Raw genomic sequence first — 26,845 nt, 5'->3', positions numbered from 1 at the left:
GGCAACTGTATATGTCCATGTACAATCATTTATGCTAAAAGAAATTTTCTTTTTTGAGAAAACAGTTTTTCTACCCATGATTTGGGTACTGCTGGATGTTTAAACCTTAAGAGAAATATTGTTCTGGAGACTATTTTTCTGACATACAATAAAATAAATGTGATTAATCTCATGATGTAAATGTCTGTTCTGGGTTTGCGTTTGGTGTGAGTTGTGATCTGTTTGAGTTGCACTGTTCCCTGTTAATTTTTAGAGTATAGCGTACAAGCCAGACCCACATCAAGATGTTAGGTCTGGGAACACTCCAATGCAGGGCACATTCTGAGGGGTGGGATGAGCGGTTGTCTTTCAAATTCCCTCTGCACGCAATAGGATAGCGCTACAACCAACCAGAGCCATGAAGAAGGTGAAGCGGAGATAGTTGACATTAAACCGTATCCGGTCGGCAAAACTCTGAACAGATCTTCCTATCTAACAAATTATTCCAGTGCGGTTCTTTTTTCTTTTCTCAAAGAAAAGCTTAGCTCCAAGTCTTCCAGAGTAGTGGCTAAAGCCGATTCGAAAGACCGCTGTTCGCCAGCTTCTTTGTTTTCAAGTAGCATGCAGAACCATCCCAACTCTTCCCTCATTATGCTCGCCCACCGACTCTATACACGATATGATTGACCGATGTGCCAGAGTTTGGTTTTTCCAGCCCGCAAGCCAACGGAGGACCTAGACGACCCTTGCTAGACGATCCTGGCTGCAAATTAGATTGCCCGCCGCCAGGGTGCGTCTAACTTTCTAGGCTAGTCAGAGTATGTTTACACATCAACAATGTTCTAAACAAAACAACTTTTCTTTGCATTTTTTGCATACAGATGACAACAGGATTATAGGGATCACATGACAAAAACAACCTTAGAGAACAAGACACATGAAACAAGGGAACCATCGTAGATATCGCCTACTTTGGAATGCAGTGAAAAAAAGACAGTATTTTGCAAAGAATTAAAGCTCCAATATATACTTAAAGCTACACTGTGTGATATTTTCCCCCATCTAGCGTTGTAAAGGTATATGACAATACAGTGAATATTAGTTTCTGTTCCTCTAAATTCTGATTTCGTTTTAACTCCTACGGTGGCCGATTTAGTCCAAGATTAACATGGCTTCCAGTTCGACCTCGTTCATGACTGCCATCGAGTGTTAAAACGCGAAAGGCGAAGCTTGAATTTACGGGTTTGTCCTTCTTTGGCTAATGTACTTTCAAGATGGAGGGACAACATGGCGACCGGCATTCGAACCCCTCACCCGTATGTATTTTCAATGGCATATTATAAACTTACGAAAATACTTTATTACTTGAAAGAAGTAAATATACATTAATGAGCACATATATTTTTGAAAGAACAAAGTGTTTTTAGCTAAGAATAAACTAAAAAAAAGTTACACAGTGTAGCTTTAAACGAAATCAAACTGGTGTGATTTAAAAAAAAAAAAAAAAAAAAATGTGCAGTACATATTTAAATTTTCATCTAAACACAGCTCCCAATACACATATGAAATGTAGACAAACCCAACTGTTGGAATAAACATATATTTAAAAATAATAATATAAAAAAAAATAATAATAATATTTTGGTTCGAAAAAACCTAGCATTTTTAGAGTGTAGTTTGGGCAGTGGTGGGATTTTCCCTATAGCACTAAAAAGGTATTTTCAAACTTCTTTTTATCTCAGAGAAGAAGGACAAATAACTTTTTCGTGAGTAGGGGTGGACGATATCTCGATATTTAAAATATATCGAGATATTTTTTCAACTCGATATGGATTTGGACATATCGTATATATCGATATATTGTTTATATTTAATTCTGATTCCGCCTCTTTGCTTGTTTGCCTTCGCTGTGCTGTGCTCGCCCCCGCTCGCGCCCCTCCCGCCTCTTGCTTTTGTTCCCCCTCCCCTCGCGTGTTGTCTCATTGAGCACGGCTGCTTCCACAACCAGGTGAGTATTAGTTATCATGTTGACAAGCGCGCGTTGTTCAGGACTCAGTTTAGAGACCATGTTTTCCTTCTAACACAACTGCTTGTTAAAATTCATAAAGAAATATTAATGTTCATCATAGTTCAAATCGCAAGTTTCACCCACAGTCAGGTGATTGACACTATTGGTGCGAGACGCGGTCGCAATCATGCCAGTTTATGATTTGTGTCTAACTGATCACATGGTTTTCGGTTAAAATGTCAATATGATCGCATATCATTTGAAAACATTTAAAAGTATTGCAATATCATTACTATTATTATTCTGTCAGCTTTATCACGGGATTATGATGAATAGGTCTATTCATGTTTTAACCAAGAGGGAAAAACGCGACATCTTGGGTAAGTTGTACTGTATCATATTATCATATGTCGCAAAAGCACTTTGTTCCTACATGAACTGACTACCTCTTTGCACTTCAATAAAAAAATTAAAAAAAGAATTTGTGGTATTTGGCATTTTTGTTTTTGCTGTAGTTTTTAGGGGGTTATTTTTCCTGTAAAGATATCGAGATATATATCGTATATCGAGATATAGCAAAATATATCGATATATATTTTTTGCTCCATATCGCCCAGCCCTAGTCGTGAGTATATTGGGGCTTTTAACAGACAAAAAAGGGAGGCAACTGTTTAGTGAATTTGCCCCTCAGACTTCACTAATTTACATTTATGTAGCATGACAATGAAGCAGTAGCACTCTGTCAGGGTCATTGTGGGTGCAGAACTTGTGGAGGCCAGCATGAATTATGGGACATTTGCCTGCATGTGGCATCCATTTGGAGCCTGTGTGTCACCTTCCTCCTTAATAACTCCCACGACCCGGAGAGAGTCAATTTGGTAATCCTCTGATAAATCAGTGTTAAATGTCATGATCCTTACAAGCAGAGGGTGGTCGAGAGTGTCTGTGACTCCTGATGGCCCACAATGGGCTATTATTCCTCCTCACACACTCTAGACATGTCACAAAAATTGACTTTAAACGTTTCTGGGGGGCTAGAAATGCTTTGGTTTAGGCCTCATACTGAGGCTCATTCACACTGCTGCTCCAGAGATAAAAATTTTAAGAAGTTCATTACTTAAAATAGCTGTTCCCCTGCCAGGCTGCCAGCCATCAAGATATGAAGGAAATCAACTGCACTGTTGTGCCAGAGATGTGAGGAAATGTGAGAGGGTGGGCTTATTATCTAATTTAATAAGTGCAGAAAGTCGCTAACCAATCATTTCTGTTTTCTCAGGTTATTTGTGTACGACTGAAAAAAGATTTTCATTCTTTCAAAGCAATTTTACAAATTGGTCCAAATGCTCCATCCCTAACAAAAATGACTTTTCCCATTAACAAAGCACATTCAGTCATGTTGTTTCTGCCTATCAAATATACTTTTTTGATTAGTGGTAAAAATGAAAAAGCTTTTTGTTGCTGTGGTTAACAGTCCTCTGAACTTACACCATCAACACTGTCTCATCCCATTATAAAAGCTTGTTTCCGCCACAGAATAAAAGGTAACACTGACTTTTTATCTCACAATGCTTTTTCCCCCCTCTGAATTACATAATATAAACTAACAATTGTGTGTCTGTGGAAGCAGAAATAACATTCCTTTCAGTTACAATTTGACTATGCGTCTTATTATATCAGATACACATTATATAGTTAACAGTGATGCGCAGGTCAATGTTTATATTGACCTATTTTATTTATATACACCCGACCGACGTTTTCAACTAACCCGCCTGCAACTCGGACCGCGAAAAAGAGATAATATTGTACCCAACCCGCTTCCTGACCCGCATTTTTTAAATGTAGTAAATGGTCATCGTAGCGTCAATTTATTCTTTTCTTTTTTTTCATTTTCTTAACACTTAAGATGCTGCATGTGTTTATCCAATCGAATTGAATTGTGCGTCTCTTTCTCAACAAAAATCCCACCCCCTCTCAGAAAATACATAAAACTGACATTACTATTAAAAGTAGTCTATTAAAATGGCACAATGCAATTGCTCAGTTCAGCATGTTGGGCCAATCGGGCATTTTGTCCCGCATCAGGAAAGGGGTTAAAAGGACTATAAGGTGCTGTTGGTGGCCTAAAACAGAAGATTAGCCTACTTATTTTTAGCTTCCCTCGCACTGTGTAGTAATAATATTGAATCAACCGTCCCTGGGTTGAGACGGTTTCCTCTCGCCTCTATGGCACGACCTGTGTGCTCACTGGCTGAACTTGATGCTGGAATGCAGAGGATCCTCCTTGCCAATGTATTTCATAGTAAATTGTGTCTAGTACTATATAAATTGCAAAGGTTTAATTGGCATCTTTATTTCAAATAACCCGACCGACTGTGACCCGAATATCATTAGAACATTAGAATATCATTACTTTTGGATGACTGTTAACCGCAGACACCCACTCATTTTGGATCAACTCGCGCATCACTAGAGAGTTTACTCTATTCTACTCCCAAAACAACGGTCATGTTTTAAAAGTAACGATTTGGCATCGGTATCGTAAAAAACAATACCCAACCCTAGTTACAAAGTCAAAATTGTGGGATATAAATTCACAATTCTGACTTTTTTTCCTCAGATTTGTGTTTATATCTTGGAATTCTGACTTTATTATAATAAGCAATTGAGGCAAGGCAAGGCAAGGCAAGGCAAGGCAAGGCAAGGCAAGGCAAGTTTATTTATATAGCACATTTCATACACAATGGCAATTCAAAGTGCTTTACATAGAAATGAATTAAAATAGGGATAAAAAATGCATAAGAAAAAGAATACAATGTAAAGAGAATTAAAAAATAAAATGTTGATAACAAAGGTAAACTAAAGAATTTAAAAAATGATGCATAGATAAGGTGCAATCAGTCGGACAATTGAGTGAAAAAATGTCAGAATAGCGAGATAAACGCAAATCTGAGAAAAAAAGTCTAAAGTCTAGAGTTTATATCTAACAATTCTGGATTTATTTATCGCAATTGCATGTTTATATCCCACAATTCTGACTTTTTTTGTCTCACAATTGTGAGTTTACATCTCAGAATTGTGAGATTTAAACCTGCAATTGTGAGGGGGGAAAAAAGTCTGAATGCGAGATCTAATCTTGCAATTGTGAGTTGTGAATTATCTTTTAAATGGCTTTATTCCACGGTGAGACAATCTTCTATAGCCCAAAGTTTATCTGACTATAATAAAAAAGAAAAAAGAAAAAGAAAAGAAAAGCCAAACGCTGACTGAATAATTTTCACTTCTGACTGGCTGGCTTCACATAACTTCTATGAGTAAAGCAAATTTGAGTAGTATTTTTTTGTACTTTTCGAATAATTATTTCAGAACGAGTACACAAATATTTGACTAGTCATGCACGCCTCTAGTTTATGTATTGTGTTAAGAAGAAACAGTTTTTTTCCCATTTAAACCAGGATTCGGTGTAAATTTCTGCCATAATCAAACAGAACTTAAATAATCCGCCGTAATCAAACAGAACTGGAATTTCTACAGGAAAGAATCAGGGTGAATACACATTTACTACACATTTTTGCAGCTATTTTTACCCGTTTTAAATTTCAATTTATTTCTCCCTGATCCCCAACCGCTGAAAATATAGCTAGAAGCAAAAAAAAGATATAAGCTTAATTTCCACTAATATTAGGACATTAGACCTCAGCTTCAGTTCTTAGCCATTGGTGTTTTTTTTTTTTTTTTTGGGGGGGGGGGGGGGGGGTGTCGTTGCTGATCGTAAGTAGAGACATAGGCACTGTGGTCTTTGAATACTAGTGAATTTAGCGACCATTTAAATTACATTCTGCAGTAGCCACATGACACCAACAGAACATTGCTTTAATGTATTTAATGTAATTTGTGCATCTAATTCCTTTCATTCCTTACATATTTACCTAAATGTGTAGATTGGAAAGTATTTTGTTTACTTCAATCACACAGTAAGAGATTGTGTAGGCACAGTGTGTGGGCGCTGTGCACATACTTATGTCATGTCTTATATTGTTTATCCTGTAAATCCCAATATGTGTGTGACAAGGTTTATAGATCAGGCCTGTGTACTCTGTGTTAAATGTAGGGATTAAATTATAAAGAAAGATAGATACACGTACATATTTATGTCAGATGGTCTCTTACTGTCTAAGTGGGAAGATCTTGGTTAGAATGAGCTGCAATAAGAACCTATGTTGGTCCTGAAACGACATTTAGCCCAACCTTGAAAAAAGAAAAAGAAAAGTTGAATAGGAATGTTGTTCCAGGACCAACAAGTATGCCTACTTTGGTACATCAATTATTGCGCCCTGTCTAATGAAAATTGGGAATAAATAAAGTGATAGATCACCCAAAAATTGTATTTTGTCTTCACATACGCACCTTTAAATTGTTTCTTTCTTTTATCGAACACAAAGATATTTTGAAGAATGTTTGTAACCAGACAGTTGAAATCACCTATTTACTTCAATAGTAGTTTTTTTCTTCTTCTTCTTCTATGGAACTCAATGTGTCATCAATTGTTTCATTTCCATCATTCTTTGAAATATCTTCTTTTCAGAAAGAAATTCATACAGGTTTATAACAACATAAGGGTGAGTAAATGATGACAGAATTTTTTGGTGAAAAATCCCTTTCTAAAAGGGATAAGGTCTGTAAAAGAGGCAGAAAGCACCCAGGAGGTCATGTTCACGACCAAGACGAGAGTGTTCTAGATCACTGTTATTTCACAGCTGACCACACTTATGAAAGGATCAAACCTGCTAGGTGAAAACGAGCGAAAGCCACAACTATGAAGAATAATTCAGCTGTCCATTTGAGTTTAACTCCACCTTTAACACGCAGAGACCAGCATCCTATTTCCCGGGAAGTGACAATGGGAAGAGGTTACAGTGCTACTTATTAGATGGCTGTTGTAGAGCACAGTTATTAATATTGATTTCCTCCTCAGGGAATATCAATTTTGTTCTGCCGCTGCATACATATCGTAATGATGGGACTTAGTCTTCAGAAAGGCCTGTTGCAGAGTCAGCAAACTGCAAGGAAAACAAAGACATACTCTTACGTAAACAAGATAATGTTGCAGCACAATCATCCAGCCTGAAACACATACACAACGCTTGTGACAAATCCACACCGACTATATCTGCGTGTTCCCTTATTGCATTTCCTCTTTACACGCAATCATTCGCAACAGCAAACATGCAATTATTGATACTTCTGTCACACAATAATAGCATTGTTCTGTCTCGAGAATGGTACATGTTGACACCCAATTGTATCATTATTCAATTCCCATGGTGTTTTCCGACAGAAGTAATGCAGGCGGCAGCAATTCTTAAAGTTGGCTGCAATATTCCCAAGACGGTGTGCAGCGCTATTTATTCAAAAGCATTCAATCATAATGTCATGGGTGTTATAGTATGCGTTATTTCTTGAGGTTTCCAGAGTTAGAATGAGAGGTATTCCATATTTTCCTTACAGATGAGGGCAGTTTATCTCACTTTATGAAAGTCATTTTGAGGGGAAAATTTTATCATATGGAGGAAAGGTGATAACTGATCTGTGGAGGCTGGAGGTTATGATTAGTTGTGGTATTTTTTATTAAAAAAAATATTTTGACACTTGTGGCTATATGGGAATCTGAGTGTATTATATTTTAAGTGATGATAAAGTGAGATAACACATTTTTCATCACAATTACAAAAAAGTGGGTAGCACTCAGAAAAGCCAAAATAGTTCGCAAAAACATTTAATTTCATTTTCTTACTAATCCAGTTAGACTAGGCATTACCGGTGCTAAAATAGTGCTGCAGCATTAATATTCCAGTTGTTGTTTATTGCAGTGCAAACAAACAAATGCATTAAAATTGCCATACTTAATAACATGCTAGAATTGTCACGATTGAAATAATTGTTACAAAATACTTTCTTATTTTATTATTTTTATTAGGGATGCACGATATGAACAATTTTAACCAATACTGATAACCGATAATTAAGTCCTTCTCGTGGCTGATTCCGATACCGATAATCAATAAGTCCTTCTCATGGCCGATTCCGATACAATAATTAATAATTAAGACCTTTTCATGACCGATTCCGATAACCGATAATTAAGTTCTTCTCGTGGCCAATTCCGATACTGATAAGCGATAATTAAGTCCTTCTCGTGATTGATTACGATAATCGATAAGTCCTTCTCATGGCCGATTCCAATACGATAACTGATAATTAAGTCCTTCTCATGACCGATTCTGATAACCGATAATTAAGTCCTTCTCGTGGCCAATTACGATACTGATAACCGATAGTTAAATCCTTCTCGTGACTGATTCCGATAACTGATAATTAAGTCCTTCTCGTGGCCGATTCTGATACTGATAACCGATAATTAAATCCTTCTCGTGACTGATTCCGATAACTGATAATTAAGTCCTTCTCGGGGCCGATTCTGATACCATTAACTGATAAATAAGTCCTTCTCGTGACCAATAACGATAATTAAGTCCTTCTCATGGTAGATTCTGATACCGATACCCGATAAATATTCCTTCTTGTGACCGATAACCAATAATTAAATCCTTCTCGTGACCGATTCCAATAGCCGATAATTAAGTCCATCTTGTGGCCGATTATGATAACCAATAATTAAGTCCTTCTCGTGTAATAAAGTAATTTAGTTCAGTTAGAGAACAGACAGTAAAAACTGAACACGTCTGCTTACTAAAGAATGATCTGAATGAGTGTCGCAGCACAAACGCAGCAGTAGTCAAATCTCATTCATCATGAGGGCAAAGAGCTGACAGACAAGATGATCATGGAAGATTTGGTTTCAAAACTTAATGTAAAAGCGCCTATTTATGTGTTTTTCATTAAGAATAATAGGCGAATAGACCCACAATTCAAGTAAACCGCCACAGAATTGGCAGTAATAAAAAAAGGAAACTAAAATGTATTTCTGGCTGCACTGTCATCCATTCTCGGCCTCACAGAGCTCGCATTTTTGGACAAACTGTCATCCACTCAAAGCCTCACAAAACACGCATTTACGAACAAACTGTCATTCATGGTGTGTGGCTGACTATAAAGAGGCTACAAGCTGGACAGTTGAAGACTGGAAACATGATGCCTGGTCTGATGAGTCTTGAATTCTGTTGAGACATTCAGATGGTAGAGTCAGAATTTGGCGTAAACAGAAAGAGAACATGGATCCATCATGCCTTGTTACCACTGTGCAGGCTGGTGGTGGTGGTGTAATGGTGTGGGGGATGTTTTCTTGGCCCACTTTAGGCCCCTTAGTGCAAATTTGGCATTTTTTAAATGCCACTGCCTACCTGAGCATTGTTTTTGACTATGTTTATCCCTTTATGACCACCATGTAACCATACTCTGGCTACTTGGATGGCTACTTCCAGCAGGATAATGCACCATGTCACAAAGCTCAAATAATTTAATATTGGTTTCCTGAACATGACAATGAGTTCACTGTACTAAAATGGGCCCCAGAGTCACTAGATCACAACCCAATAGAGCATCTTGTGCTGGATGTGGTGGAACGGGAGCTTCTTGCCCTGGATGTGCATCCCACAAATCTCTATATCAACTGCAAGATGCAATCCTATCGAAATGGGCCAACATTTCCAAAGAATGCTTTCAGCACCTTGTTGAATCAATGTCACACAGAATTAAGGCAGTTCTGAAGGGTAAAGGGGGTCAAACACAGTATTAGTATGGTGTTCCTAATAATCCTTTAGGTGAGTGTATTATACCTTATAAATAAATACACCTTCTTAAGGTTATCAGTTGTTGGTTTAGCTCACAACAATCATTTCTTAAAGTTTCTGTATAAATTTGATTAAGATGCGAAAAATCCTTTTAGCATGCCCTCATGACCTCAACCATAGTTTTTATTAGTGTCTATTCCACATTTTAGAGTGATATAATGATTTCTAAAAGCAGCCCTTTGTTCTGCTTCATCAGTGACTGGCACCCCACCAGCAATGCTAATATGACTTAAGTTGCATTGATTAATGGATGATTGCATATATAAATTCAATTTGGCTGAGACCCAAAACAGATTCTATTCTCTAGTGTCTGTATTAGTTTTTCCACTGTCCTCCAACAAGAGTAAAATGTCCTAACTCCTACATAGGAGCTACAGTACAAAAAAAGGGCCAGTGATTACAATATGTTAGGAAAAATGGACTGAATAAATTACTTTTTATTATATATGACTAAAATTATTACACAAATGGAGAAAAATGAATAAAAGCGCAATTAAAATAAATAAAGCACAATTATATTGAGTCATTGGTTACATAAAGTAGGCACTACTGAATCAACAATAGGACTACTGAGGGACTACTAAATCGACAATAAGACTACTGAATTGCCAATAGGGACTACTACTGAATCGAAAATAGGGACTACTGAATCAACAATAGGACTACTGAGGGACTACTAAATCGACAATAAGACTACTGAATTGCCAATAGGGACTACTACTGAATGGAAAATAGGGACTACTGAATCAACAATAGGACTACTGAGGGACTACTAAATCGACAATAAGACTACTGAATTGCCAATAGGGACTACTACTGAATCAACAATAGGACTACTAAGGGACTACTAAATCGACAATAAGACTACTGAATCGCCAATAGAGACTACTGAATGGACAATATAACTACTAAACTGACAATAGGACTACTGAATCGACAATAGGGACTACTGAATTGATCATATAACTACTGAGGGACTACTAAATCGACAATAGAAGTACTGAATTGACAATAGGGACTATTGAATCGACAATAGGGACTACTGAATTGACAATAGGGACTACTGAATTGACAATAGGGACTACTGTATTAACAATAGGGATAACTGACTTGCCAAAAGGGAATACTAAATCAACAATAGGACTATTGAGGGATTACTAAATCAACAATAAGACTACTAAATCGTCAATGGGGACTACACTGAATCGACAATAGGGACTACTGAATCAACAATAGGGCTACTGAGCTGAGGGACTACTAAAGGACTACTAAATCGAAAATAAGACTACAGAATTACCAATAGGGACTACTGAATCAACAATAGGGACTATACTGAATCAACAAAAGGACTACTAAATCGCCAATAGAACTATTGAGGGACTACTAAATCGACAATAGGACTACTGAGGGACTACTGAATCGACAATATAACTACTGAAGGACTATTAAATCGACAATAGGACTACTGAGGGACTACTTAAATCAACAAAAGGACTACTGAACGTCAATAGAACTACTGGGGGACTACTAAATCGACAACTGTGGACTACTGTCCAACTGTTCTTTACACCCACATTGAACATTTGGGCCAAATACGTTCATGTAAGCAGTCAAGTAGTCAATTGCAAAGACTGCAAGTGTGGATACTGGGACAGACCCAGCATCTTCACCTACAATCCTCTGCCTATCTAATCACTGTGCTTTTACCCCTAATGACTAAGTTTGGGATTAAAAAGATGAATCTGACCTAAAATGAGGGCCACATGACTGTTTTCACAGAGACTCAGCTGGATTCCTTCTATGGCATGCTCCTAAATCTGACCTACCTCTAGGACCCTAGATTTAAGCAGTCCTGGATATGAATTTGTATCCAGAGCCCGGCTCTATCAATTACATCCAGTAATTAAAAGTGTGTGTCAACAGTAGATAAAGAGCACCATTAAAGAGACTCAAACAGTAGGAAACACACTTCTTCATGGGATTTTAGGCTAATCTCGTTTTACTGGAACTGTTCTTCCCCCGCACTCACCTTTGATGTGTAAATTAGACCAGAATCGAAGAAATAAACATGGTCACAAGCCAAAAGAAAATGGAGGCTTTGGCAGAACATATTTTTTGGAAAAACAAATGGCATGAGTACAGAATTTTTGCTTCATCATGATTGAATATTACTTAAAAGGGATGATTTTCAGCACCAGCACAATGGCTGTAGCAGTTAGAGTCTGTCTTCCAGTGGCACATCCAGAAAATGTTTTATGGGGCAGCCAGATGGGGACAATAATACAAAATCATAGGGTGGCACATCAAAAAGACTTGGCTGAATCTTAGGATATGCAACTGCAGGCTGGAGTTCTGACAAATGTATATCAGAAATATATGCATGTAGTCTTATTACATTCCCACTTTACACACACTCATTATTCAGCATCCAACATGTAATTATTCTTACTTTTGTCACAAAGTAATAGAATAGTAATTTAATCTTGAGAATGAAATATGTTGTTAACAATTATAGGTGGTGCTAATTTTCACAAACCAATTATTTTTCAGTAAACAATACTATAATAAACTAGCCTGGATGGCAGCCGAAGCCCACAATTATTTTTAGGTCGGGCAGTTTGGTCTGGCCTTGCTCCATAGAGAAGCAATTACCTCCGAACAGAAACAATAAAATCATCAGGGCGGGCTTTAGACGATGACGGACAGATGATCAACAGTAACGTAATCATGCACGTCATCAAAGGGGCTTGGGTTATATTTGTTTGAATCCTAAACGGAGAGCTTGTTTGTATATGCATTCACCTTCACAATTTCTCTCAGAAATGATGATCATGTTGGGTAAGTACTCTGTGTATCATTATATTATTTTATTTTTTTACAACACTGGCAAAGATTGTGTATTCCAGCCTGATTTCAGCGCGCGTGCGGACAAGTTTTTACAACAAAACCCGCCATCTACTAGCCCTAAACAATAGCTTCTCGGGGGGTTCTCCGGGGAAAAAATGGTGTTAGGGGGGAAAAATGTGTGTTATTTTGGCAAGGTTGCCTGCTAAAATTCGCACTCATGGGTCTATATATCACATAATAATCGCTTCAACCCGCAGAAAAAAAACGCGGACTTGGCAACACAGTGCAGTTGAGGTCTGTTGACATTTGAATGACAATGTGTCGCTTCGTTGCTCTGATTGGTTGTAGCTCTATCCAATTAAGGTCTTTCCTGGTTCAGTTTAAACACGCCCCATAATCACAGCCCAATGGAGCAGTTTCAGACTCATATTCTGACTAGAATTGAGTATGACCACGTCAGGCTAATAATAAACTAATATACAATTAATATAATATTCAATGTGGTAATGTAAATAATACAATATATTAGTGAATCTATAAAGATGCTGGCTGAAGGTTTTTTTTTTTTTTTCTAAGGGACTAAATAAAATAAATATTTATACATTAAAAAAAAATGAAAATATTTTGTTTCATATTTTTAAATGATACATAATAACTATTATAATATATGGATTATTTACATGGATGGATGGATAATATATTGAATTGCTATGTCACATTATCAGATAATGACAAATTTTCCATATACATCTAATGCTGGTGCACAAAAATTGTATGTCATGAAAGTTGTCTTGTCTTTTTTCAGTTTAGACATGGCTAGTGAGAATCTACACAGACAGCGGTGGACGTGTCCTGAATTTTTCCCCAATGAGCTTATTAGAATGTGTATTGAAGCAGTTAGCAAAGGTCTTCAAAAGCTTTCCCATGGCTCCATCCAAGCATTTCAGACAGGCTGAAGAGAGACCTCAGCTTAACATGAGGGACAAAGAGATTTACAGTGAGATTTGGAGTTTAATTCAACTAGTGATCCCATCTTCTTTAATCTCTGCACGCCACAAGCTTCATCCTATAGACTAGAGCAACCATTTTCCACAGTCAATTGAAAAATTTCTGCTTCATCTAAATAATTAAATTATCATCACACATATACTTATTTCCTCAAGCTGCAGTGTGAATATTAAGAGGCTGCACGAATGTGGGGTAAATAACGTCATCAAAATGTTTAAACTTCTCGCTTTTGCAGCCTCGCCGCATTGTAATAACGCCTGCTCTTCCCTGCTCGAAAAAGGATCTGAGATGAGCTGTTGGCACTGCAGTCTGAAATATAAATGTGACAAAATAAATTATAAATTGACACCACCGCAAAGTCTGTTTCAGGAGTCAGGCGGTTTTGGTTCAGAGGAAACCGAGTTATCTTTTTTGACACAAATATACATGCTCGCCATGATCCGTGCTCCAAAAAACAATGTGTTATCGCTTGAGGTTTGTCTGCATTTAATTTTAACATCAGTACCTGCTTGCGACTTTAGTCTGCCTGTCAGAGACTACACAGCTGGGCTCAGAGTGAACAAGGCAGCTCTGTCACTAGTGGGAATAAACTGTGCACAACTTTGGCTGCAGAACTGCTTTTTCAAAGATGAAGGTCCCAAAGAACCTGTCCCAGGAAACACTGTCCTTGCATCTGTTTCCACAGTATGGTTCACTTCTCCTCACTAGCTGGAACGCCCTTGAAGTTTCTGTCTGATTCCTCACCTCACCCTCTAAATGTCTATTAAAATATTGTGATCCACCTTGAAATGTATAGTATTCAGCTCAGTGACATACCTTCTCTTATCTGCCAATAATTTTAGCACTTTGAGATTTTGTTTAATATAAAGTGCATTATAAATAAAATTTATTATTATTATTATTAATAATGTGCGAGTACTGTATGTATGATGTGTGTATGTGTATTAATATATAATCCACTAGCAGTGGAGTATTTTAACCAACCAGACTGTCCATTGCGCGCGCGTACGTACACACACACACACACGCACGCACGCACATGTCGTGTTTCCATGTTTTATGGGGACTTTCCATAGGCGTAATGGATTTCATATTGTACAAACTGTACATCCTATCCCCCTACACTGCCCCTGCCCCTAAACCTACCCATCACAGGAAACATTCTGCATTTTTACTTTCTCAAAAAAACTCCTTCTGTGTGATTTATAAGCTGTTTTCCTCATGGGGACCTAAAAATGTCCCCACAAGGACAAGGATTTCGGATATTGCCATCTTTGTGGGGACATTTTGTCACACATCACACACACACACACACACACACACACACACACACACACACACACACACACACACACACACACACACACACACACACACACACACACACACACACACACACACACACACACAAGCCTCACTCCAAAGGTCAGACAAATCAATATGATTAAAACTTTGATTGTATAATGGTATCATGATTGTATTTTTACTAGGGCTGTCAAACGATTATTTTTGTTATTTTTTTTATCGCGATTAATCACAAGATTGTCGTGAGTTGACTCGCGATTAATCGCAATTTAATAGCAGATTTTTATTTGTTGTAAATGTATCTTAAATTAAGTTTGAATTAAGTTTTTAATACTCTAATCAACATGGGTATATGGACAAATATGCATGCTTTATACAAATGTATGTTTATTATTAGTGAAACCATATAATACGTATTCAATAATAATCAATAAAACAGCATGAAGACTAGATATGTATCAAAGGTCATAGATGTTTATCAAAGAACTTGTTCATGTCTCTTAAGCCTAGCTTAAAAATTTAGAATAAGCCGGGATTTCTCTGAATTTAAGAATATAAATAAAGGTAGTATTACTGGCAGTTTAGTTCAGAACAGGGCACAGTTCGTATCAAAAACTTGTAATGTGAAAGCTGTCATGCGGACCTGAGAGCACACCAGTACCACACCATACCCGGAGGAGGTCCATATTCCACGAGTAGGAATAAAGTGTGGCCCCTTTAAGAGTGGCGCACTCTCTATTGAACTGCCGGTATTTTGCGTGTGCGCGCTGAACTATGCCTCGATTCACGTGAACAGTGTGAGAAACGGAGCGTTCTTGTTCAGAAAAGTAACCTGTGCATTCGTTTTAGCCGATTGTAATGCATTTAGTTCAATATAACACATGTACTGTAAGTGGTGATGTGTCAAAAATTTACCTCAGACATGAGCGAGAGTGAGCTTCAGTTCACGCATGGCGCTCGGACTGCAGAGAATGTGCTCAATGTAAAAAGACTTTTCTTTCGACCTGGTGTATAATATGGTTAAATTTCTTGCATGAGTTGGTGGGCAGGGCTACAGAATCAGAATAAAGGGATATTGACGATTAACTTTTATATCAAAGGCTGAATGAAACGTTGATTTCTCAATTCATGACCCCTTTAAGCAAGTATACTGTGTCCTCTGCAATAAATTAGTAGGCAAATGAAATAAACTAGATGTGTCATTTCACCTAGGCCAAAGAAACCCCCTTTATATATTCTTATATTATAATGTTGACATAATGGAAAATCTGTTGTCAACAGCATCCACTGAGTACAAACCATTAGAGCAGATATTTTTGTGGTGCAAAACATTTCCTACATTCCTTCTGCAAAACCTACTTTGCTTTATTTATTTATTACTGTAAAAGGCCCATTGCATTTTTCCATTTTCATGTGCAATAGATGGAAAGGAAGAAACATTTACCTCTGCAGTGCTTGTATCTTCTCTGCTGTGATTCCCTGAACAATCTTCTCCAGGACATCTGTGTCTGCAGTTGGCTCTACCTTCTCTTGCTCCCTGCTGAAGGAATATCGTCCAATAAGCAGCCCCAGAGCAAACACACCCACCCCTGCAAGTAGGTATTTGGCCAGGCAGGTCCCATTCCATTTCTGGCCCTTGGGTACCGCTCGGCTGAAACGAGAAACGTAATTAGGGTCCTCCTGGAGACGCTCAAAACGTCCGTGAGGGGAGACGGAGGGTTGAATTGGTTCCAGGTCTGGGTCCATGCCCCCACCAGAAGAGCTGCTCACAGGTTGATGCTCCACACACTCCAGCTGGAAACGGTCCAGGCCTGGTTCCTCCAGCTCCTTCTCCATGTCCCATTCCAGTTCCAGGGAAGCTGTGTGAAGCTCCTCACTCTCCAGATCCCGCACACGGAGAGAACCGTGGCCAGCACGAACTTTCCTATAGGCCATGTCTATTACTGTAGAGACACAAGAAACACACACAGATATAAATGTAATTACTCAATGTCAGTTTATTTTTAAAATTGATAATTATGAATAATTATTATTTAGAAAAATTGATCAATAGTGAAAATAACTGGCAATGGTTTTGATAATTGGTTAATCACATCTGTTCACTATGCATGGAAAACATCAAGTAACTTTACAACAGTGAAAAAAGCATTTCTATGGACAAAACGCTTCTGAAAAGCAGTGACAGTGACAGTTCACGCTTCTGAAAAACAGTGACAGTGACAGTTCACGCTTCTGAAAAACAATATATACAACAGGGTCATGGGCGGCTAAGGCTCATTGATGCAGGTGGGGAGCAAAGGCTGACCAAACAGACAAGCTACTGTAGCTCGTGCTGGTTCTGATAGAAAGGTGTCAGAATACACAGTGCGATGCAGTTTGATGCGTATGGGGCTGCATAGCCACAGGCCAGTCAGGGTGCCCATGCTGACCCGTCCACCACCGAAAGTGCCAATAGTGGGCACGTGAGCGTCAGAACTGGATAACGGAGCAAATAAAGAAGGTAGCCTGGTCTGATGAATCAAGTTTTCTTTTACATCACATGGATGGCCGGGTACGTGAGCATTGCTTTCCCTGGGAACAGATAGCATCAGGATGCACTATAGGAAGAAGGCAAGCCTGCAGAGGCAGTGAGATGCTTTGGGCAGTGTTCTGCTGGGAAAACTTGGGTCCTGCCATCCATGTGGATGTTACTTTGACACGTACCACCAACCAAAGCATTGTTGCAGACCATGTACACCCTTTCATGGAAACTGTATTCCCTGGTGGCTATGGCCTCTTTCAGCAGGATAATGTGCTCTGCCACAAAGCACAAAAATATTCAGGTATGATGAGTCTGAGGTGTTGACTTGGCCTCCAATTCTCCAGATCTCAATCCAATCGAGCATCTGTGGGATGTGCTGAACAAACAAGTCCGATCCATGGAGGCCCCACCTTGGAAATTACAGGACTTAAAGGATATGCTGCTAACATCTTAGTGATAGATACAACAGCACATCTTCAGGGATCTAGTGGAGTCCATGCCTCGACTGGACAGGGATATTTTGCAGCAAAAGAGGGACCAACAATGTATCTTGCAGAAAACAAGTATTTTCTTTAAATAAAACCACAAATATCCCAGTCTCACATTAAAGCACATTAAACTCTGCTGCAATGGTTATTATTAGCCAGATTGTTGTGCCAGTTGGACACACATCACTCTCTATACAGACACGGAACTCTCTCAGGGAGGAGAGTAAAAGCTCACTGTTGCTGTTAAAAAAAAGGTCATTAAGGGTGATGACTTGGTTGGTTCAAATTCATAAAAGAGAAGCCAGTGTCTCAGTGTACCATCAAATTTAACTATCCCTTTAACAGACAACGCCATCAAACTCAAAACAGCCCAATCGATAATGACAAAACTCCAAACCACTCGGAAATTCCAGACTGCACACAGGGCCATTATCCAGTCAAACTGAGTCCCTGAAATAGGTTGCCTTTAAAAAATTACAGAGAGAAATATCTGCTGTCGGCACTAGGCAGAGCGAAGGGAGCTGGAGAAACCTTTGATAGTCACACTTAAAATAGTAATTTAGAGGTGGGGAGAAATCTGCTCTGATAGAGGGAAATAACTTCGCAACTACTAAACATTACCATTCGACACACGTTTCGTCGAAAATGGCGCCGCTGAGGATTTTTCAAAACATTTTGCACATTCACTTTGAGCATTTGCGCTCCCTCGTCTTTTTATATCATTTGCAGTATGGAATTTTTCTATTCCCAATCTTTTAAAGGAATGAAGGGACATAAATTATTTTGTCTGCATTCTTTTACTTTTAAATAGGCCTCACGGAATGAGAAAAGGTGCAAATAATGTGTTTTTGTCTCTCAACATTAATCTTCAGTGCTCCACGAAACTTTATTCTAGCCCGCCGTTTAAGAGGAGCGATCTGCATCGGAGATTCATTTACACTCTGACCCCGGCAATGATATGGGTTGTCAAACTCTCAGGACAGTGCTAACCCTCATCTCCCATCCACTTCCCCTATACCCGTGCCTTCAGCTCTTTGCTCACAGACTGACAGCTGACGTTCAATCACCAGAAACATCAGTAATTTAACGCCTTTCGACTACCCAACAGAGCCATCAATTAAAGTAGAGGGGAATGCACCATCTTTGGCTTTTCCTTAGTGATTGATGTTACCGTGAAAGTGGAAAAGATGCTTCTTCACATGCCCTGCTTTCACTCTAAACCTGCACCTAATAGGTCAATGGCATGACAGACTTTTTTTTGAACATGGTCTAAAATTAAAAATGCAATAGGTGGGGTAAAGAATAGAACAAATAAAAAAGCATAATTAAAGTGCTCCTATTACAGTATTTTAAAGTGTATTCTATTCTATTCTATTCTATTCTATTCTATTCTATTCTATTCTATTCTATTCTATTCTATTCTATTCTATTCTATTCTATTCTATTCTATTCTTCATGTCTCCTAGGTTTACATGGGTCCAAAGTTAAAAACACTCATTTACTCATAATATAAATTGCAGCATTATCTCATCTCAGTGTCAGAAACTATTCAATAAAGGAGTTTGTCTCTTTAAATCCCTTCTTTCCGAGAGCCCACTCTGCTCTGACTGGTCCGATGCCTGGGTCTGTTGTGATTGGTCTCTTACAAAGCGTGTCGAAAATGAAACGGCAATACTATATCTGAATTTAAGCTCCAGAGGCCTCCTCACCACTTGATACACAGTAATACGTACATTAACGATGCTGTCATTTTTACAATAAATACAATGTTGAGTCCTAATCCTCTGAATGCAAAGCTGATTTGTTTTCACAGCCAGAAAACAACGTCTTATCGACATGTCGGCAACACAAACGAAACGTTTTCAGGCCTCAGCTACAATTACAATGTTTGAAAGTGGGTCAAAGTAGACGTTCTCAAGCAGCCAATTTAGATTGACTACTGAAGACAGTCCTTTCAGAATTGTTTCTTTCGTTTGGGATTTTTGTAATCTTCGAAACATTGCAGACCCTGTACAGTCGCAAACAGCATTACATGAAATGTAATAAGTATAATAGGGGCACTAGTAGTTTGAGTAATTTTTGTTATATTTTTGTATAACACAACAAAAAAACACAACAAAAAAATATGTAAAAAAAATGGCCCATGTATATTAAATTTTAAAATACATAAATAATATATATGGTCCAAGGAATATGAACATATTTAAAATGTGTATTCTAACAACTTTCTATCAGTAACAGCATGAACTTCTTGAACAATTTGAAGTACAGTAGCTTGTCCGTTTCATCGGGTCAGCCTTCGCTCCGCAATGTGCATCAATGAGCCTTGGCCGCCCATCACCCAGTCGCCGGGTCACCACTGTCCCTTCCTTAGAACAGTTTTTAAACGATACTGACCAATGCAGAACAGGAACACCCCACAATAACTGCAGTTTTGGATGCTCTAACCCATTTGTCTAGCCATCACAATTTGGCCCTTGTCAAACTCGCTCATATCTTTACACTTGCCTGTTTTTCCTGCTCCTAATACATCAACTTTGAGGACAAAATCTCCTCTTGCTGCCTAATATATCCCCCCCCCCCCCCCCCCACACACACACACACTAACAGGTGCCGTGATGAAGAGATTCATCCAGTGTTATTCACTTTATTGGTCATAATGTTATGCCTGATTCAGCCAGTGGTTATGGAAGAGGACTGTAACCACATTGTTTTTGTCCTGCCCTTATTCTATTTGTTACAGTTTGAGTTAAACTAGAGGACCAACACTGCTACTCGCTGAACTATGGCCAGTGGATGGCAAACACCTTGTTTTCCTGGATTTATCTTATCAATATTTATGGAACCCGTCAAAACAGCATTTATGTTTCCCTGAAATAGTTATAGACAGGCTGAGTAGATCCTGTCACCCAAAGTAGTAGAAGGCCCAGGTACAGCTTGGGGCAGCTCAGAGAGCATGCAGGAAAAAGCAAGAGTAATGGCACCTATCAGAAGATGCCAGAAGTTTCTTGGCCTTACTCCCACATGAATCCTCCAGCATGGATGGTGTCCTCTCCATTACAACCCCTAATATACCATGGGCACCTCATGGATGTCACAAGCTGTTAGACCAACAGCAAATTGCCTGCACAGTGCACACTGTACATCGAGCTAAAATTATCTGCTGAAAGCGAGGAACAGCCAGAAATCCATATATCTGACAAATCTGATTTCAAACCAATTGCTTAATTCACTATCAATGACGCATTAAAATGAAATATTTATTTTAAATCTAAAATAATAACTTTACACAACTTTCTATGTGCACAAAATTGCCAAGGATCATACATCATGTTATTACCGATATTAATATTTTTTATTTTATTCTGGATATAAACAAACAAACAAACAAACAAACAAACAAACAAAAGATAATTTGAGCTGATTATTAAAATCAAAACTATTAAAACTTTGTAAGATATTCATAAAGAATGTATCTTGAATGTGTATTTTGTGTGTTTGTCTCAAATATCTGTTGTTTTCTGAAAACATGGAATATCATCATCATCATCATCATCATCATCATCATCATCATCATCATCATCATCATCATCATCATCTCAAGAAAATTCATCTTATTTATGGATGTTTAGACATGTTTTACTGGTAAACAAGACAAAGATACATTTAGAATATGAATTTTCTTTTTTTTTTTTTCTTCTTTTTTGTTGCTGTGAAGTGCTGGTAATTATAAGAAATATATTGTATAAACACCAATTAAACAACAAAACTAAACCGCGATGGCACAGCAAAAAAATAAAACAAATAAAACAAATAATAATACAGATGTCTCTGCGCTCAGTGCTTATTCTCGTGTCCTTTTGTCTTCGCAGGGGGTGAAGACGAGGGGGAAGTACAGAAAACGAGCAGGAAATGAGAAGAGAGACATCTCAGTGTTGTCTCGCTTACCTGTCATCACTTCTGACATGACCTTGTCAGTTACCTTAGTTAGAAGGCATGAAACTAGCTGTCAGTCATGTTGCATCGGGCCAACAACACAAGTCCAAAAGAGTAAGTTTGCAGCTAATGAAAACAGACATCCTTCATCCTCATACATACCTCACAAAAAACGTATTTTACAAATAGTTTGATCAAAGGAATTTCCTGGGGAAAAAAGTAAACTACCAGTCTAGATAACCAGAGTTTGTGAATAGAAATCCCAGATTTCAAATTCTGACAGTTTTTATAAGGACGATGACTTTAAACATGTCAGAGCTGGTGGATTTCAATTCTGCAGGTTTCCAGAGCTAGACATTGACAAAACTTACAGAGACGTGTCGTCATTACCCTACAAAGATAATTCTGAATTCATACAAGGTGAAACGCGACATAAGCCTGTGGCAGAAATAGGCCATGCCACAGAAAGCATCACCGGGCCCTAGACACCATAGAAAAGCACTATTTTCATATGACATATGAATAAAATATGCATCCTCGGGGGTACATGCTACATGTCTCAAAGGCCTCATTCACATTAAATTCTAAAATATACAGGCATTTCCAGGAGGTCAGACAAGTCCATAGTGATATGAGGGCAGTTTTTTTTCTCTCCCCCTTGCTCTCCGAACTGCAAGGTGAATGTTAAATATTACTTTACTGCTGACCTCCTCCAGCAATTTCTGTAAAACAACATGTATGCATGTTTTATGTTTGTCTCAAAAGGGAAAATTGAAAGAGAGAAGAAATATTGAGAAATCAGATATTAGTACTGAGGGGAATTTTCTAGTACATACTAGAATGAGACGGCTCTCCAAATCAGCTCCTCCAGACAGACATGGTCTATATTCACGTGTCCATACACAAAAATATGGCTCTAGCACATAAACATCATCATGCTTTGCACTGAAATATGACATATAAACTTAATATTAACTAAGACTTTATGTATAACTTTAGAGCTGTACAAACTTTATTAATGAACAAAACTAAAAGTTAATTAAATATTTAATCAAGGAATTTATATGTTTATGTCAATGTATATATAATATTTTTAACAGCATCCTATTATTTGACATTCACTTCAATAATTTCAATAATCCAAAATTGTAGACATTTGATGACAATTAAATGAATCTACACAAAAAGTACAAGTGACTAGTTCTATCGTTATAATTGTTATAATTTTTTTGAGGGTTAGTAAGCATGATAATGTTGTATATACAGTGTAAAAAATAAATAAGTGACTGACCACATCTAATATTTTCAGTTGGCCAAACTGAATTTCTGTGAATTAATTTGCATCAATTCACAGAAATTCAATTTGGCTAACTACACTTTTATTTTATTTGATGAGTCACTAGAAAATTTTCAATTGGAAACATTATTATTATTATTATTATTATTATTATTTTTTTTTTTTTTTTTTTTTTTACAGTGTACACAAAACATTTGCATGTTAAATGATGTCAAACCTTTTGATATTGTTTCTCTTTCGAATAGGAACTTGCATGGCGTCTTAGAACGCATGGCATGACCGGTGTCTGAAGCATGTGTCACAAACAAACAGCTCCTGGATACAACAAAGACGATGATGTGCACTACAGCCACCTTTTATACTGTGGTTGCAGTGACATCAAGTCACCAAAAGGTATGGCAGACTCTGAGGATGTCATCCAATCGTACGTGACAGTCCCTACTTCACACTAATTTTTACAACACTTCAAAAGCTCAAAAGTCTAAACACTTGAAATGAAAAACAAAAACTTTATTTTAAAATCTAAAAGATACTAAATTACCACTACAGCCAGAAGAATATTGAACAGCAATCGCTATTAAAACATTTAGAATCTATCTTCGTCATTTTGTGTGTGTACTTGTATGTAGGAAATGTCAGCCTCATGAAAACAAAAACTTCAAATTGTAAATGAAATTGTACCGCTAAAATAGAGCGAAGCTGTCAGTCAGTTCAGCACAAACTCTCCGAGTGTGAATGAATGAATCTGCCAAAACTGCACAATACATTTTTATTTTAAATTGTGTCTATGTTTATTATAATTCATGAGTGGAATTGTGTGCTTGCAGAACTTAGTAAATGTGCTTAATATAAACTACTACATACTGGGCATCATTCATGAAACTTTCGTAAAATTTAATATAACATTCGAAAGAATTTGCAACTAAAACCTTCACAAAAAAACACACAAAAAAACTCAAATTTCAAAATGTCTTACTTTCAACATTTGATATGTTATCTATATTCTATTGTGAATAAAATATAAGTTTATGAGATTTGTAAATTATTGCATTCTTCTTTATTCACAATTGGTACAGTGTCCCAACTCTTTTTGGGAATCAGGCTTGTAGAACAGTAAAAAAATAATAAAAAAAACTTGAAATATTCTTATGTTACATAGTGCATCAAAATGCAATGTCATCAGTTTGCCTAAATTAAAACACAGAATCTTCAAATAATTTATGCACCATTTACATGTGGTAGGGAGCAGACGTAAATTTATACGGACTCACTTTATATTAGGTATATAAAGGACCCACTTTATATTAGGTGGCCTTAACTACTATGTAATAACATTTAATTAATAATTTGATACAATGCACTTATTGTGTACATGCATGGTTTTACACTGTACTTACATTTTAAAAATGCCTGCATGTAATTACGTCTGTAATTCCTTTCTGTAGTTACATTTGTAATTACACTTTTGGCACTTCCCTTACACCTTACCCTTGCCTTAAACTTACCCATATCACCACATCTGTCCCTAACTCTACCCGTATCCACCTCAATATCAGCAAAAGTGCTTTGCAATACAATTTGAACACAGCAAGTACATTGTATTTATTTTTTGATGTACGTACATAGTACTTAAGGCCACCTAATATAAAGTGGGGCCAAATATAATACATTGATCTGACCAATTAGCCGAGGTATGGCAGCCACCATATCCTGCCATACCCAATTGACGCCCCTGCTTGGTTGCCCCAGTAATGACATCATAGGCTGTGACCAGCCAATGTTATTGTCGTATTTTGACGGATGGTTCAGATACCTGCCATGCCACTGGAGGCATTCCCCATTAACACCCTAGGATGCAGTGCAAGTTCCCCTTATCAGGAAACCAAGGTTACATTTGTAACCCAAGACCATTTCATTGCCTATCCAAATGTGCGAAAAATGTATGTGTAAATCTTACAAGAATACCTAGAAATAGTAATGTGATCTCTCCGAAATGGCACACCATAAGATAAAACAGATGCTGTTGCATTATTCTGCAACATTCTTTAAAGTGAGGGAAAGCAGCAGTGAAACTAATGCTGCCCAGCAGTAAATCTATGAATAAGGTGTCATTTGTGCATTCAGATCAATGCACACAGGTGAGACGGATACCGAAACAATGAAGATAAAGCCAAATCAAAAAGACAAATCACTTGTTGCAAAAACACATCGGCCCCCAAGCATCTAATCAATTACCCAAGTCAATTACATCCACTACGAAGAAGAGGAAACAGACAGGGAGCATTCTTTTGAATGACTCGAAAGTAGCATCAGGGTTATTGAGGACATCTATCACACTAAACTACACACAGAGATATTGTATCTGCCTGTATTGGCTGAAATGCTGGATCAGACGGCAATCCAGCTTGTACCGTTTCAAATGGATTATGGCTAGCACTCAGATCATTAAAGCTAGAATTAGACTAACAGTAATTCATTAAAAATCTCTGAGATGCAGAAAGGAGGAATGGTTGTCTTCCACAGAGGCACTCTGCTGCTAATGGCGGCGGTGGAATGACCAAACATCTTCTGTCTTGTAGGTGTAAATCAATAGGACTGTAAACTGGAGGATAAAGCACAACCTCGAAAACCAGGTGATCCAGAGACTAAAAGTTTCTAACTTTCTCCCATAGGTCCCTATTATAAACAGAGACTTAAACTGGGAATTTGAGAAAACACACTTATGAGCTTAGGGTTTTATAGGATAATGCCGTCGCCAAGTGTTCCTTGAAAAACAAACAGTAAAAAGCCATTGTTTAGCTAATTAGTATCATGGGGCACAAAAGGACGAGAGCTGGTTTTTCAAACACCTCATCTGGCTAGGGCCAAGAATTAGCCCTTGGAAATGAAATGGCGGCTTGAGCATACAACTTCAAAGGAAAGATTAAAAGTATTTAGTCTGTGTTTATCTGGTAATGTGTAATTGCTAAACAGAATAATTTATCAAGGCTAAGAAATATACAATGTAAACTAAAAAAAAAAAACACTCTCCAAAAGCTTTTGATATGCTCAAAGCCAGTGCGTCAACAGAGATGCGAAGCATGTTTGGTAACCCTGTTTTTAGGAAGCCACTGACTCATACTGGATTGTGTTCATGTTGTGATGCATCAAAAGAGCATATAATTAATTCCGTGCTGAAATGCTGCTAGACATGAAAAACATGTGAACTTGAAGGCAGTCTTTAACAGTACAGTCTAACGAACACAGACAAAAAAAGTAATACATATATATATAATTATTTTGGCAACCAGGCAGAGTGATCTTTGAATGTGACAGTATATCTAGTTCCATCTGCAACAATTTGTGGAATGACACACTCAATCATGTTTGTCCAAACAACGAAACATTGACCTTGAATCCCATTTAAACTGAAGGTCATATTTCCGGCTCAGTCATACGCCAAAGAACACACTGCGGTCACTTCTCATCGTGATTTAGAGAGTGTTTGATCTTTGCCATTTATGACAAATGGACAACAATGGTACATTGGTACATTAAATAGCAATATGAAACATGACCTTGGGCCCCATTCTTTCAAACTGTAGACATGTGTGTATCTCTGAGATGAAGCTCATATATACTGCTTATTATTCTCAATAGCTTTAT

The 26,845-nt window shown here is 37.7% G+C and overlaps 1 protein-coding gene across 2 annotated transcripts in view; it reads right to left on the bottom strand.

The window, feature by feature from the left end:
- Positions 1–26,845, bottom strand: part of LOC137058722 (inactive N-acetylated-alpha-linked acidic dipeptidase-like protein 2) — a 436,678-nt gene that overhangs the window by 291,135 nt on the left and 118,698 nt on the right. For both annotated transcript variants that reach the window (XM_067432113.1, XM_067432114.1), the window contains exon 2: positions 16,403–16,901. In XM_067432113.1, the coding sequence (XP_067288214.1) occupies positions 16,403–16,901 (499 nt within the window). The remainder of the gene's footprint in view (positions 1–16,402; positions 16,902–26,845) is intronic.

The sequence above is a fragment of the Pseudorasbora parva genome, chromosome 22, assembly GCF_024679245.1.
Source record: "Pseudorasbora parva isolate DD20220531a chromosome 22, ASM2467924v1, whole genome shotgun sequence".
NCBI classification, from domain to species: Eukaryota; Metazoa; Chordata; class Actinopteri; order Cypriniformes; family Gobionidae; genus Pseudorasbora; species Pseudorasbora parva.
This window is presented reverse-complemented; position numbering and strand designations above follow the sequence as displayed.